At 45.6% G+C, this 14,900-nt stretch overlaps 1 protein-coding gene across 2 annotated transcripts in view; it reads left to right on the forward strand.

Moving 5' to 3' along the window:
• Positions 1-13,534, forward strand: part of prkg2 (protein kinase cGMP-dependent 2) — a 21,580-nt gene extending 8,046 nt beyond the window's left edge. Inside the window, exons 5-19 of one of the 2 annotated variants that reach the window (XM_015960235.3) lie at positions 2,817-2,922; positions 3,148-3,211; positions 4,957-5,034; positions 6,028-6,122; positions 8,641-8,709; positions 8,827-8,925; positions 9,007-9,157; positions 9,326-9,462; positions 9,672-9,761; positions 12,117-12,258; positions 12,462-12,625; positions 12,767-12,889; positions 12,967-13,029; positions 13,115-13,181; positions 13,247-13,534. In XM_015960235.3, the coding sequence (XP_015815721.1) occupies positions 2,817-2,922; positions 3,148-3,211; positions 4,957-5,034; positions 6,028-6,122; positions 8,641-8,709; positions 8,827-8,925; positions 9,007-9,157; positions 9,326-9,462; positions 9,672-9,761; positions 12,117-12,258; positions 12,462-12,625; positions 12,767-12,889; positions 12,967-13,029; positions 13,115-13,181; positions 13,247-13,342 (1,544 nt within the window). In that variant the 3' untranslated portion in view covers positions 13,343-13,534. Of the gene's footprint in view, positions 1-2,816; positions 2,923-3,147; positions 3,212-4,956; positions 5,035-6,027; positions 6,123-8,640; positions 8,710-8,826; positions 8,926-9,006; positions 9,158-9,325; positions 9,463-9,671; positions 9,762-12,116; positions 12,259-12,461; positions 12,626-12,766; positions 12,890-12,966; positions 13,030-13,114; positions 13,182-13,246 lie in introns of those variants that run through there. The other variant, XR_011521788.1, reaches the window with a different exon arrangement.
• Positions 13,535-14,900: the final 1,366 nt, after the last annotated feature.

Genomic DNA, 14,900 nt, shown 5'->3' on the forward strand with positions numbered 1-14,900 from the left:
GTGAGGTCATTGACACGCCCACCTCCATGCATGGTGAGGTCATCGACACGCCCACCTCCATACATGGTGAGGTCATCAAACACTCCCACCTCCAGACATGGTGAGATCGACACGCCCACCTCCATACATGGTGAGGTCATCAACACGCCCACCTCCCTACATGGCGAGGTCATCGACACGCCCACCTCCAGACATGGTGAGGTCATCAAACACTCCCACCTCCATACATGGTGAGGTCATCGACACGCCCACCTCCCTACATGGTGAGGTCATCGACACGCCCACCTCCATACATGGTAAGGTCATCGACACACCCACCTCCAAACATGGTGAGGTCATCAAACACTCCCACCTCCATACATGGTGAGGTCATCGACATGCCCACCTCCATACATGGTGAGGTCATCAAACACTCCCACCTCCAGACATGGTGAGATAATCGACACGCCCACCTCCATACATGGTGATGTCATCAACACACCCACCTCCACACATGGTGAGGTCATCAAACACTCCCACCTCCATACATGGTGATGCCATCGACACGCCCACCTCCAGACACGATGAGGTCATCAACACGCCCACCTCCATACATGGTGAGGTCATCAAACACTCCCACCTCCAAACATGGTGAGGTTATCAACACGCCCACCTGAACACCAAAAACCAAAAACGTAATCAGCCAATCACATGGCAGCCCACAGACACGGTGGGGTTCACATGGATCATCAGGAAGGAGAAAAAAAGAGACCAGAGACCACAATACACTAGGGACAACCAGAACTGGACCAGTGGAGACTGGAAAACCTTTCCTGGTCTGACGGGTGTGGATTTCAGCTGTATCCTCGTTAAACCCTTAACCCCTTCCTGACCCCTAAAACTTACACCTTACCCTTAATTTCTAATTAACTAAAGGAAAGTAAAGGAACTGAGAAAATGAAGGGGGTGCCAAACAAATACTCAAGGGTTACTTGGGGAACACTAAATTTACTGAGGTTGTTGACGCTGACACGTGAGAAGGGATAGGCACAATCATTAGCGTTCGGGGGCCCAGGCTGGACAGTGCACCTGCCGAAGGCAATGGGCCTTCTTAATAGTCCATTCCTGACTGTCATGATCTGAGGCAAGTGTAGGACATGCAGAATCAAACTCGGAGGCAGGATGTGAGAAAAAAAAATAAAATTATTTATTAGAATAACAACTAAAGGCACACTGGGGGAAGCGGGAGCTTCTAATCACAGATGGAGCTGATGCTGTCATGTTAGGATGGACCAGAACCTCTGACAAAAAGAACTTTTGAGGACCAGGACCTCTGAGATTCAATTGAATTATATTCAAGTTTATTTATAAAGCGCCAAATCAGGACCAGAGTCGTCTCAAGGACCTTCACACAGTAAACATCCCAATACAGGTCAGGTCAATAAGCCAATCAGTAAAAGGTTGCATCGAGTCACTGACTAGAGTCTTTACTGCAATCCTCATACTAAGCAAGCATGCAGTGACAGTGGAGAGGAAAACTCCCTTTTAACAGGAAGAAACCTCGGGAGGATCCTGGCTCAGTATAAGCAACCATCCTCCACGACTCACTGGGGATGGAGAAGACAGAGCAGGCACACACACACACACACACACACACACACACACACACACACACACACACACACACACACACACACACACACACACACACACACACACACAACTAATATACCATGTAATGTTTCTATGGTTACATTGTGATTTGTTAGTAAACATTCTGTTTGTTGAGAGATAAACTTTATTGTATTTATCCTAGTGAATCTATAATTAAACAGGTAAACTAGTAGTAGCACATTCAATGTCAAAGAGAGTAAAAAGTTATTATCAGGAGAGGGAGAATGTTTAAGTGGTTAGCAGCAGTGTGCTAGTCGATAACCCCCTCCATGAGGCCACCACAGCTCAGCAGAACATCATTGTAGCTTCTTCTGGGGAGAAAAACACTTAGAGAAAAAATAAAGTTAACAGCTGAAATAGCAGGAAATAATGCAGTTAAAGAGCAGATTGTAGAAGAAAGTAGTCGAGTGTGTCCTCCAGCAGTCTAAGCCTATAGCAGCATAACTACAGAGATAACTCTGGATAATCTATCCTATTTAGATGGAGGCATGTTGGAGGCAGGCCAAGGGAGAGCCGTCTTTACAGACTGTACACTCCACCTCCCTCTACTCCCCCACTTGTCCAGATCTAGGCTAACACCAGATTTTAACCATAGGCCCTATCAAATAAAATGTTTTAAGCCTAGTCTTAAAAGTAGACAAGGTGTCTGCCTCACGGACTAAAGCTGGGAGCTGGCTCCACAGGAGAGGAGCCTGATAACTAAAAGATCTGCCTCCCATCCTATTTTTAGATATTCTGGGAACCACCAGTAAACCTGCAGTCTGAGAGCGAAGTGCTCGGTTAGGAACATATGGAACAATCAGGTCACTGATGTATGATGGACCTTGATTATTAAGAGCTTTATATGTGAGAAGGAGGATCTTAAAATCTATTCTGAATTTAACAGGCAGCCAATGTAGGGAAGTTAAGACAGGAGAGATATGATTTCTCTTTTTAATTCTCATCAGAATGAGATAGTTTCCAGCCTCTGGTTGAATTTATGACCTGAAGATTTAGGACGGTTCTGAAGTTAAATGAGGTCCAACCAGGTTCTGGTAAGCATCCTAGGTACAGTTCTTGGTGGAGGTGAAGAATGACTGACCATCATTTGCTGTTATTGTTCATCCAGCCTGGAACCTGGAACAAGGCACTCAGAAGCTGTTTCATACGGTTTGTTTTTACAGCTGTGAACAAAGTGAGAACATGGGCTTTGGACCGGGAAGCGTTCCAGAACATCATGAGGAGGACGGCTGAGACGCGACACGAACAGTACCGTAGCTTCCTCCGAAGGTCAGAACCACAGATTAGCCGTGACGTTTCTGCTAGACGATCACGTGTCAGAAACACCTGCCGTTACTGGGTTTAGGTTTTTCTGATGGAAGATCAGCACGATTTGTAAGTTCTCTGCCGGTCTGTAGAGAGTTTTGTGTGATTAACGTAAAGTAAATGAAGGTGCAGATCAAAATCCATGTGTGGTATTCAACATCAGGTCTGGTGTTTTTTCTTTCCTGTCAGCGTTTCTCTCTTGGCCGATTTACCAGATGACAAGCTAAGCAAAATAGTGGACTGCCTGGAGGTGGTAAGTAATTCCGTCAACCTATCTGTGTCTTTGCCTAAGGCCCCAGAAGGTGTTTATTCAGACGGGGCGGGGGGTGGGGGGCACTGGTACCTGTGTTTCTACCGAAAGGACAATTAGACTTTCACGTGTGCTGCAGGATTTTTTTGGCAGCTCGTGGGAGCAGCTCACTGCAGATAGCTGCTGTCAAAATATCATTACCATTTGGCCGGATTCGGTTTCCACGTGTCAGCAGATTCGCTGTAGCTCCAGTTAGCAAAGATTCCCAAATCACTGTGTTGATGAACAGAGCCGGTGTTATTCCCGTCAGTGCCAGCTGCTGTATATTGTTACCGTAATTATTTGAGTAAGGCCACAGAAAGTGTTTATCCAAACTTTGATTTCTCAAAGATGTGAGAGTGACAGACACAACACGTGTGTGTGTGTGTGTGCAGAGCTCTTGATCTGCTCTGGGAAGCTGGTCCGATCGGTGGCTGCTGACGACTGGTGCAGACCGTAAAGCTGGTTTATTGCCGTCTCACTGAGACAAGCTGAGATGTGCTCCAGCTGATTGACCACCTGTGGTCATTAGAAGCAGCCAGAACTAAGGTCCTCCCATCAAACCGCAGCTAGCAGCTAAAGCATTCCAGCTGTTGCAGGAAGAGACTTTAAGCCCGTGTGTCTTAACATAAAACTCGTCTCAGGATTCAGACTTGATCCAAACACTCAGGAGTCAGATGGAATGTTGTCCCTCTCCTGAAGAGCTCCAGCATCACCCCGACTAACACAGCCCGCTCGAGCGTAAACGAAGGTAAACGATTCCTGACGCTTGAGGAAAATGCCACTTGTCACAGTTTTGGCAGTAAAACCATTGAAGTTTACACGTTTGCTCTGGTTTGGCTGTTCAGTTCTGGATGAAGCTGGAAACCAGCAGCAGACGGGATTCTCACCTGGACGAACGTGCGTCTGAGAGCACGTTGGTGTTTCTTGAGGCTCCTAAAGCAGAACAAAACCTTCTGGAGTGTGTCAGAGTAAAAAAAAAAAAAGCTTTTCAAATTAAAAATCTAAATCATTCTATGAAAGCTAGTACTGATGATCTCCCTGTCTCCGGCGCGTGGGGATTGGGTTATATATATATATATATATATATATATATATATATATATATATATATATATATATATATATATATATACATATATATATATATACATATATATATATACATATATATATATATATACATATATATATATACTTTCTACATAGCAAAAGTTTATATAGCGGCCAAAGGAGGTGCGAGCTTTGGGAATAACCACAGAGATGAAGTTACTGGAACACAAACGGTGTTTATAAGAACTGACGAGTTGTAGTTCTGTACCATCCAGGGTAACATACTAGGGTGGCGGGTTGATTGTGTGAAGTTATGGTTGAAGATCATGAACCTTGTTTTACTTGTGTTTGAATGAAGATGAAGGTCGGAGAAGGCATGCATAAATAAGGATTAATGAGACCCTTAAAGCTGTGAAATGCCGACCCTGCAGCTACTTCATAGAAAGTGTCAGCCATGAAAGTATTTTTGATTGAGTCCATGTTTCCTGTTCTGTGGGCTCTGTGACTCCTCCAGACCTGCAAAGCATCCCTGATGGTTGAACTCTCGCTCTCATCCCGCAGGGGAGCAGCTACCAGGAATCATGATAACAGGATCGATGCCTGAATCAATGAAAAGCTGCAGTCCTGACTGTTGTCTCTCCCGCTTTTCCCCTCAGGAATACTATGACAATGGAGAGTACGTCATCCGGCAGGGAGAGGAGGGCAGCACTTTCTACATCATCGCACAGGGGAAGGTACAGTGAGGAGCGAGCTGTGAAAATGAGATCAGCTTTCTGTCTGAATTATAGATAAAACTGCATTAAGTTTAACAAAACCCTCAGAAATGTTTCCTTTCAGGTGCGTGATGACGCATTTTCAGACCAGATCCAGTATTTCCTGAATCACAACGTTTAACCGTTCTAGATGGTAACATTCTGTATTTGGGAAAGTCCACACATTTTCTGACTCCTAACCCGTTAGATTCATTTAAAGTTAATGATCTTTTACACGTGGCTATAAAAGCAGCTCCATCAGAAACCGACCACTCTCTGGTCCAGGCAGATGTTTTAGATGCTGAGCTTCAGCCCTGGTGTTTCCATGCTGCTCGAACGCCATGGAGAACGTGAGCCTCCCCCCCGTTCTTCGGTCTGATCCACCAGTAATCTGACACCGTGGGGGTGGGGGTGGGGGGATGCATTAGGAGTCTATGTGAGGCAGCATCTCCTGAACACCAGCTGAACCAGGGCAAGGTTCCTGTTGTTTGGGAGGAAGGAGGCCACCCTGAGAATGGCTAACATGAGGAAAAACATGGGAAGCGAGGGTCACTGAGGTCAAACAGGGCACTTAGCTAAAACACACTTGGGCCATTATGGCGGTGATGTCACTGTGGTATCGCTGAAACGGGACGATGCCACGCGAAGGGCTGCTTGACCTCGACCGGGGTGGGCCGCTGGTTTTTAAAGCCTCACAAATTACAGAGACGTTTCACAACATCCGCACATGCTGCAGAGGACCGGCTGCTCTGGGAGGCGGGAGTGAAAACACGATTTTAACGATCAAAGCACGCTCGCGGGTAATGAGTGTGTTTGGACAGCATGCCAGCAAAGTATGGAGGACATCAGTTTGGAAATGTAATATGCCAATTTCTAAGGTTTAATGCATTCAGTGTTTTCACAATGAGTGCAAAAATATTCAGAGAAAATGTAAAGCACCTGTGAAAGCTGAGGTCATAAAGCTGTGTTATGCAGGTGAAGGTGACCCAAACCACCGAGGCCCACAAGCCGCCGCAGATCATCAACACGCTGCAGAAAGGAGACTACTTTGGAGAAAAGGCACTCATAAGGTAGGAGCTCTGCAGGTTTGATGCCTTTGTTGGAACCAGATGGACAATGATGTCTTCTGCGTCCTCTGTTGGACCAAAGTGAAGCTTTAACATCTGAGATGTAGGTCAGAAGGCCCCGCCTACTCTCTCACTCAAAAACTAATCACTAGAAATGCATCCATCTGGGTTTAAAGTGCTGATTTCTGAGACTGACTCTGATGTGGATTTATTAAAAAATAGATAAAAAACAAAACAGAATAAAGACTTAGATATTCAGAATACTATGAAAATGATCATCCTGGAAGTTTTAGTGTTTTTAAACCGATCTTATCTTCTTCAGATGATGCTGAAGACTGTCCGATTTTGCTAAACCTTTACAAATCAGCATTTTAAAGAAACGTTGTTACACCTGTTAGAAAGGATCTGAGGTTTCTTTTTATATATCTAATCAGACTTATGTCTCAGTGGAAGTGGACTTAAAACCTAGGAGGTGCCGAGTCTAGTAAACATTGGTGCTGATTACACATCAATTTGAACAGGTTTCATTAGTTTTCATTTTATTTATTTATTTGTAGAACACCAGTCAGTGTAGCCCAAGGTGCTGTGCACTCAAACCAGAGAAACAAGTTGAAATAAGTTTAAAGAAAAAGACAAAATTTTTCAGAAATGTCCAAAGTCAATAAAATCAAGAAAGGTTAAAAAAAATAATCACAGAAACAATGTTCTGAATGAACCAGATAACAGAGAGCAACAATACAGAACCACCTTGGATTTTACACTCTAGACCTAATGTCAGGTCCACGTTGATGATCCCTCTGATCACTTTGCCATGAATGTCTCCAGCCTTATGGACTCCTTCAGCTTTACCCAGCATGTTTCTGGCCCCACACACACCAGGTGACACTCTCTAGACCTTGTTTTTACCCTGAGTCTAAATGCTGACAGTGTTTGTCCTGAGGACGTTTATATTTCAGATCACCATTGCATTTTCTTTAACTTGTCAGTTTCTGCGTCCCCACCTCCTGCTCGCCGTATGGTTAGTTCTCGTTTTCTTAATGAGAGCACAGCTAGCAATTTTTCTGCTGCTTTTGATCCACCCTGTTCTTCTGATAACGACCCAGATTCCTTAATTTCAGTTTAACGAGCACTGCCTCTCTATTCTGGACAACATCTGTCCTGTCAGAACCAGATCAGTTCCTGCAGTGAACCCTGCTCCCTGGTTTACTGACAGCCTTCGCAGCCTGAAGCGCCAATGCAGAAAAATTGAGCGCTTGTGGAAGAAAACCCATCTCCACTCCATCTGCTGCACCTAAAGGATCTTCTGACATCCTTTAACTCTGCAGTCAGAGACACTAGGGTTTCCTAATTCTCCAACCTGGTGTCCCAGAGCAAAGGGAACCCCAAGGTGCTGTTTAACACCATCAGCAGCATCGTCTCTCCTGCCCCTCCTATAGCCTCCATCCACTCTGTTGCAGACTGTGAGAAAGAGTTACCAGCTGCCTGTAGACAACAAGCTCCAAAATGTGACCATCCTGTCAGACGGAAGGTCACACACAGCTGACAAAAGATTTCATCTCCTAAGGTGCCAATGGATCAAATGTGGAGTCCCTGAGAGCAAGCCGTCTGCATCAAACAGAACAGAACCAGAAAAACTGGACAGGCAGCAGACGGCAAGCCACCAGCATTTATTTATTTGTTTAAACTTTATTTGTCCAGATGAGTGGACTGAGAACTCATCCTCATTTACGACGACGATCTGGCCGAGATGCAGCAGCAACAGACACATAGTTAGCTTTACATCAGAGAAAAACAGGTAAGACAAAAACAAGATGAAACACATACAGACAAAGGACTCAGGAGCAGGAACTCTGATCAGAAACTATTGATCTCTGTGAATTATTGAAGGTAGATAATGGAATGTAGGTGAGCTTCAGTGGTTTCTGCAGCTCATTCCAGTCATTGGAAGCAGCAAACTGGAGGTGCGAGCTTTGGGAATAACCACAGAGATGAAGTTACTGGAACATAAATGGTGTTTATAAGAACTGACGAGTTGTAGTTCTGTACCATCCAGGGTCACACACTAGGGTGGCGGGTTGATTGTGGGAAGTTATGGTTGAAGATCATGAACTTTGTTTTACTTGTGTTTGAATGAAGATGAAGGTCGGAGAAGGCATGCTGAAGATGATTAAAGTAGCCCTGAAGCGGGTCGTACGCGACCGAAACAAGCCAGCTTTTTCCTTTTCTTGCTCTAATAGAAATACTTAGAGTGCCTCAGCTGACCTAGTTTTCTTCCCCATCCACAACCTGCAGTTAAAGTTGTGCTGCAAGGAGGACAAAGCTGCATTCAAGGAAGAACTGCATGCATAAAAAATGGTGTAGTCTGCACATAAATGTATATGAAAACTGCCAACAGCATGAACAATGTTAATAATATAGATTCTTAATAAGGCTGGACCCAGTATCGACCCTTGAGGAACGCCCACAGCGCCATCTTGCTTCAGCTCTTTGCCAGTTTCCAATTTCTACGTTTTCATTTTAGTGATGACCTCAGATCAGCCAACATCATCGCTGATGAGAACGGGGTGGAGTGTCTCGTCATCGACAGGGAGTGAGTGCACGTTTGTCTCGCACCATTATGATGTTGAAGTGCATGAACACCAAGTAAAAATGGGATGTGAGCAGCTGAAATTGACACCAACATCCCAGCAGTAACGCTCTTCCGTAGGACATTCGATCATACGGTCGGTAACTTCAACGAGCTGCAGAAACATCTCCAAGGCTACGTGGCAACGCTCGACCGTGATGACAAGAAGAGACATGTCAAGTAGGTCCTGAATCTCAATCGAAGCCTAAAGTGGTAACAGCTTGTGTTTGTCATGCTTTATGTCTGTTTCTGTGCTTCTAGGAAGTCTGTTTCGCGACACCAGAGTATGCCGCTGTCCCCAGGTTTCCTCCAGCTGAAGGACATGGTCTCAGTGTTTTCTCCGTCCAAGCCCTTTGATCAGTTGGAGGTGGTGGCTACTCTTGGAGTTGGCGGGTTTGGTCGAGTAGAACTGGTAATGCTTGAGCTGACATGACCGTGTGCAGAGTTAGCGACTAGTTAGTGACTTTACTAACAGATGATGTGTTTACTGCAACAGCTTCTCCTGAAGACCCGGCTGGTGTTCTAAATACAAAAATCTTAACGTCATTCATGTGTCCCTCTTGGTTTAATCCCCTCACAGGTGAAGGTGAAGGACGAGGACATCACCTTTGCTCTGAAGATCATCAAGAAGAAGCATGTTGTAGAAAACAGGCAGGAGGAGCACATCCACTCTGAGAGGAGGATACTCGCGGAGGCGCGCTCGCCTTTTGTTGTTAAGTCAGTCCTCCTGCTTCCGTCGTTTCCTCCAAGTTTAAAATTCTGCTTCGTTAATCACTAAGCTCCATTTTCACACTAGTTTACTTCTACTCTCCATCACAAACGGTGCTAATTTACCACAACATGGAGCAAAACTCCACTAGCAATACATCTGTAAGGACGTGGAGGTTAAAGTTCTGCTCTAATGGTCATTTTGAACTTTCCTTCAGACTTTATCGCACCTTTAAGGATAACAAATACGTGTACATGCTGCTGGAGGCCTGTTTGGGCGGAGAGATCTGGAGTCTGCTCAGAGACAGGTGAGACACTTACCTGCTGCTGGTTCAGGACTAAAACATGTTTGCTGCCTCAGAGGACGTGTGCTCATTTCTTCTGTTGGACTTTCATCAGACATCAATAATAAACTACTGAGAGGAAGTTCTGCGTTCCACTGTGGACGCTGCCATGGATGGAGCCAAAACATCTCATTATTTATTATTAGTGGTAGTATAATAATAATAATAGTTGTTATTTTTATTATCCATCCATCCAGTTTCTACCGCTCGGGTCACGGGGCAGCAGCCTCGAGCTTGGTTTATGCTTGATGCATTCACTTTCCCCTTGGTGATGCGGCTCGCGGACGGATGGAACGCGCTTCACAACTTGCAGTGTTTATGGTTTATGCGGCTCGTCTCTGCCGTGAGCCAATATTCTCCCAAACTGTAGGGGGCAGCATGGAGCTCTACAGCATGCATCCAACACTACACCATAGTAGAAGTAGAAATGACTGTTGTTTACAACATGGCATTCCAGCATTTTTTAACAGCGTTCTCGTCTTTTCCGACAGTGCGAGCTATTTCTCTCCAAGAATTATTAACAACATGTTGATCACGGCGATCTTTGAGAGCTGAATCATACAAATGTCTGTATTTACGAACCTCTGCCATACTAGTTCTTGCCAGTCCGCCATGTTTTTCCACGTCCGACTGTCCGCGTGGTTAGAAAATTTCCTAGGTGCGCGGTGCAGAAATTTTGGGTCGTGCGGAGGCGCGGTGGAGGGGCGTGGTTGTTAAAATGACGCAATTTCGCTGCGCGGAGCCGTGCGAACCTCGCGGACGCGTCAAGAATAAACCAACCTTAAGCAGGCAGGCCCAGACACTCCACGGAGAAAACTCATTCCAGCCGCTTGTATCCATGATCTCATTCTTTGGGTCACTACCCAGAGCTCGTGACCATAGGTGAGGGTAGGAACGCAGCCCAAACGAAGGCGAGGGAGGCTACACCCTCGTTCACCGGGGTAACCCCCAACGTACAGGCACCAAGATGGGGGCAGCAAGTATGCCCACCCCCGCTCGGCACCTTTCAGTGGGAGCAACTCCAGAGTGGTAGAAAGTCCAACCCCTTTGGTACGTTCCTGCTGTGTTGCTTTTCCAACTGCACCATTGGTTCTTTTTAAAAACACAGAAAAGGTTTCTTTTTTACCTCGCTGCTGACAGTTTCGTTCGCGGCTGCAAACATCCTCAGAGCTGACGCTGATGGTGGCGTCACTTCCTACTCCGTTTATCCGCGGGCAGCAGAGGACGTTGTCGCCCTCTGCTGCCCGCTCTCCTCTCCAATGATGCAGAAAGAGAAAGAAAAGAAAGACACACAAAGTTAAACAAACTCATCAAGAAGAAAAAGAGAAAATAAATACAAGATAACACCACACAAAGCTCACAATACGAACCAACAGACGCAGAAGAAAGCATATTAAAAAATGTTTAAACTTTGCAGTCACACCAAAGAAATACCATACGATGAATTTATTGTAGCAACAGAACTAGCATGTCAACAGACCACAGATGAGGGAAAGAAATCAGAACTCAGAAATAACGTTGTTGGGATATTAAAAAACAGCTAAATTCACCACAGCAATATTACAAAAGAAGAACAATCAGCCATGACAGCATTATCCAAAAATGAACAGCTAATTATTCTACTGGCAGACAAAGGAAGAACCACAGTAGTGATGGACAAAGAAAAATATAAACAACAGATGAAGTAGATGTTAGAGGACAAAAATACATACAGAATACTTAAAAAAGACCCAACAGAAAACATTAACAAAAACATGAAAAAATTACTGAAGCCTCTACAAGAAAAAGGCAAAATAACAGAAAAAATGTACAAACACTGGATTCCTACAGCAAACATACTACCAAGGTCTATGGAACGCCAAAAACACACAAACAAAACACCCCACTTAGACCAATAGTAGACAGCATCGGTACATCAACTAGCTAGCCGTTGTAGCCGAGGATCAGACCTCCAGAGGGGGCCCCCGTGACCCGCGTCTGGACGAGGGAACACTGTTTCCATCAATATTTTCCTAAATAAGGAGTTAGGGTTAGGGTTACCAGAGGCAGGAAGCATCAGACAACTTAGCTCCTAGGATCACTGGGACACTCAGACCCCTCCACCACGGTACGGTGGTGAAGTTAGTAGTATAATATTAATTATTATTATTAATACTATTATTAACAATATTATTATTACTACAACTCTTTTCTGGAAATAGGATGTTGACTTTTTTTGCTTGACATTTAGATTTTATTCTGGAAATCCCCTGTCCCCTCGTGGTTCTCACTTCCTGTTGACAGACAGCTGAAGATGTTGGTTTTCTCTCTCATGTTCAGAGGCAGCTTTGATGAGCCCACGGCCAAATTCTGTGTCGGTTGTGTGACAGAAGCTTTCGAGTATCTCCATCGCAAAGGTGTGCTCTACCGGGATCTGAAGCCGGAGAACCTAATGCTCGACACGGACGGATACATTAAACTGGTAAATGCTCCGCTCTGAGCCACACAGATGCAGCTGAGTGGAGTTAAACCTCCCTGAAACCGTCTCATTACGCCTTCACACGCGGCTCAAACCACATTCCTGAGCTGGTTTTGGGTGTTTTAGTGTTTACGATCCATCATGGATGGAATCTCCTGTTTTCCTTCAACTTTCCAGAGCCGACTAATGAGTTTCTTCCCTCCCAGGTTGACTTTGGATTTGCCAAAAAGATCCGATCCGGCCAGAAGACCTGGACCTTCTGCGGCACGCCGGAATATGTGGCTCCGGAGATCATCCTCAACAAAGGACACAACTTCAGCGTTGACTTCTGGGCTCTGGGAATTCTGGTGTTTGAGCTTCTCACTGGCAGGTCAGCATCTGCAGCAGTGCCTTCTGGGAGTTCCTAGCCTGACTTTGATCTTCTCACAGATTTATTTTTATTGTTTCAGTCCTCAGCAGAAAATTTCCTAAAAAGTCAGAACAAAAAATGTTTTTCTTCCTAATCCAACAGTCCTCCATTCTCAGGAAGTGACCAAATGATGACCTACACGTTCATCCTGAAAGGCATCGAGAAGATGGACTTTCCCAAGAAGATCAGTAAGAGACCCGAGGACCTGATACGTAAGCTGTGCAGGTAAAGGGCTGCTCATAAATCCTCAGAGGAGAGCCTGATGGACAGTAGCAACCATCTGATGACGTGACGTATTGCAGGAGGAATCCCGCTGAGCGACTGGGAAATCTGAAGAATGGAATAACGGACATCAAGAAGCACCGGTGAGGAGGATCTGTGGAAACTAGAGCTGTTGAGGTTTGGTGTCAAAGATTTATCTAAATTAATGAATCATATCTGCGTCTGAAGGTGGTTTAATGGCTTCAACTGGGAGGGGCTGAAGGCCAGGACGTTACCGTCGCCACTCAGAAGACAGGTATGTTAACGTTCCTAAACATCTCGCAGATGGAGGGGCGGAGGTGACGTGTGCTTCCTCTTTAGCTCTCTGGACCAACGGACTTCAGTTACTTTGACAACTACCCTCCAGATGACGACAGTCCTCCTGAAGAGCTGTCTGGGTGGGACATGGACTTCTGAGGATTTCTGCTCTTTTTTGAACGTTTAGTTTCATCGGGTGAAAGACATTAAACGTCTGAGACACCTGGGCACCAGTCGAGGACGACAGTTCTTGCCCTTTATGTAACCGTTGCAACATTTTTATTTCTAAACTTAGAAAGGGGAAGCAAAGCATCTTCAGGTTTTTATCCCACTAGAACCCTTCTAGTTCATAAATCCGACTGACTCTAAACAAGTCCTTCTAACCCTGATTCTCCAAAAAAGCTCCGTGCAGCTACCGGATCTGCGTGGCAAAGCTTGACAGGAACAGTTTAATAAAAGCCTCCGCAGGCGTTTACAGGTGTGCAGAATGAAGGTACAGTATTTTATACTTTACCCTCCCACTGTCTTCACCAGGAAAGTTGACCATTGAGCAGGATTGATGGTTTATCCCTTGAGGTCCACGTGGCAGGGGCGAGGTGGTGCTCACTCCTCACCCCTGCCACGTGGACCCAAGGGATAAACCATCAACCCTGCTCAATGGTCAACTCTCCTCGCGGGGTCTCACCATTAGGACAGTGGTAGTGGTGGTGGTGGTGGTAGTGGTGGTGGGGGATACAAAATCAATTCAATTATTTATTTTGACGGCACGACACTGGGTTTATGTTTACGTCTACCAGCCAATCGAGGGCATCGCTGTGGGTTGCCAAACGGTCTGCTCGGCACTGCGAGGCTGGCACCGTGGGAAATGGTGGACTCAGCAAGTCAAGCAGCTGCGTTTGTTGTTACCAAGAGGAGGAGCAACCATAAAAGATCTGAAGCCAGAGTGGGTTTGGGTGAAGCCTACAACAGCTGGACCCATAGAAAACGTTTCTCGTATGGACCGCGATCCTGGTGTCCCGACGGCTGGAAACCTTGTTCTGGTGTTGCAACAACTTCCACACACTGGATGGTGTTCAGGTTCCGTAGCCCACCTTCACGCCTGCTACATGGTTAGACGTTGGCTCAGGTAGGGGATGTGCTTGGGGTTGGGGACAGCAGCTCAGGAGGTAAAGCAGGTTGTCCAGTAATCAGAAGGTTGCAGGTTCAATCCCGGCTCTGACCAGAGAATGCTACTGTTGTGTCCTTGGGCAAGACTCTTAACCCTCCTTGCCTACTGGTGGTGGTCGGAGGACCAGTGGCGCCTCTGTCAGAGCGCCCCAGCGCAGCTGTAGCTACATCGTAGCTCATCACCACCAGGGTGTGAATGGATGAATGGCTGATTGTGTTGTGAAGCTCCTTGGGGGGCTGTAGAGCCATAGAAGATGCTATGCAAGTACAGACCATTTACCATTTAAAGTTCTTCTTTGTAAACATGAATGAAAAAATTTATCGTTGCCGTGGTTACTGATATTTGGTCAGATTAATAATCCCAGGCAGCAGCATAAATACAAAAAAGGATCTATTCACTCAAATTCATTTAGTAAAACAAGTTTTAGGGGATTTTTATAGGGAGCTCAAGTCACGTCCGCACCACGGGTCCGGAAGAACGAAAACATGAACGCAAGTCAACGAGGCTAAAAATGGTATTTTCTAACCCGCTTTGCCTCACGCCCTCACA

The sequence above is a fragment of the Nothobranchius furzeri genome, chromosome 10 (assembly GCF_043380555.1).
Source record: "Nothobranchius furzeri strain GRZ-AD chromosome 10, NfurGRZ-RIMD1, whole genome shotgun sequence".
NCBI classification, from domain to species: Eukaryota; Metazoa; Chordata; class Actinopteri; order Cyprinodontiformes; family Nothobranchiidae; genus Nothobranchius; species Nothobranchius furzeri.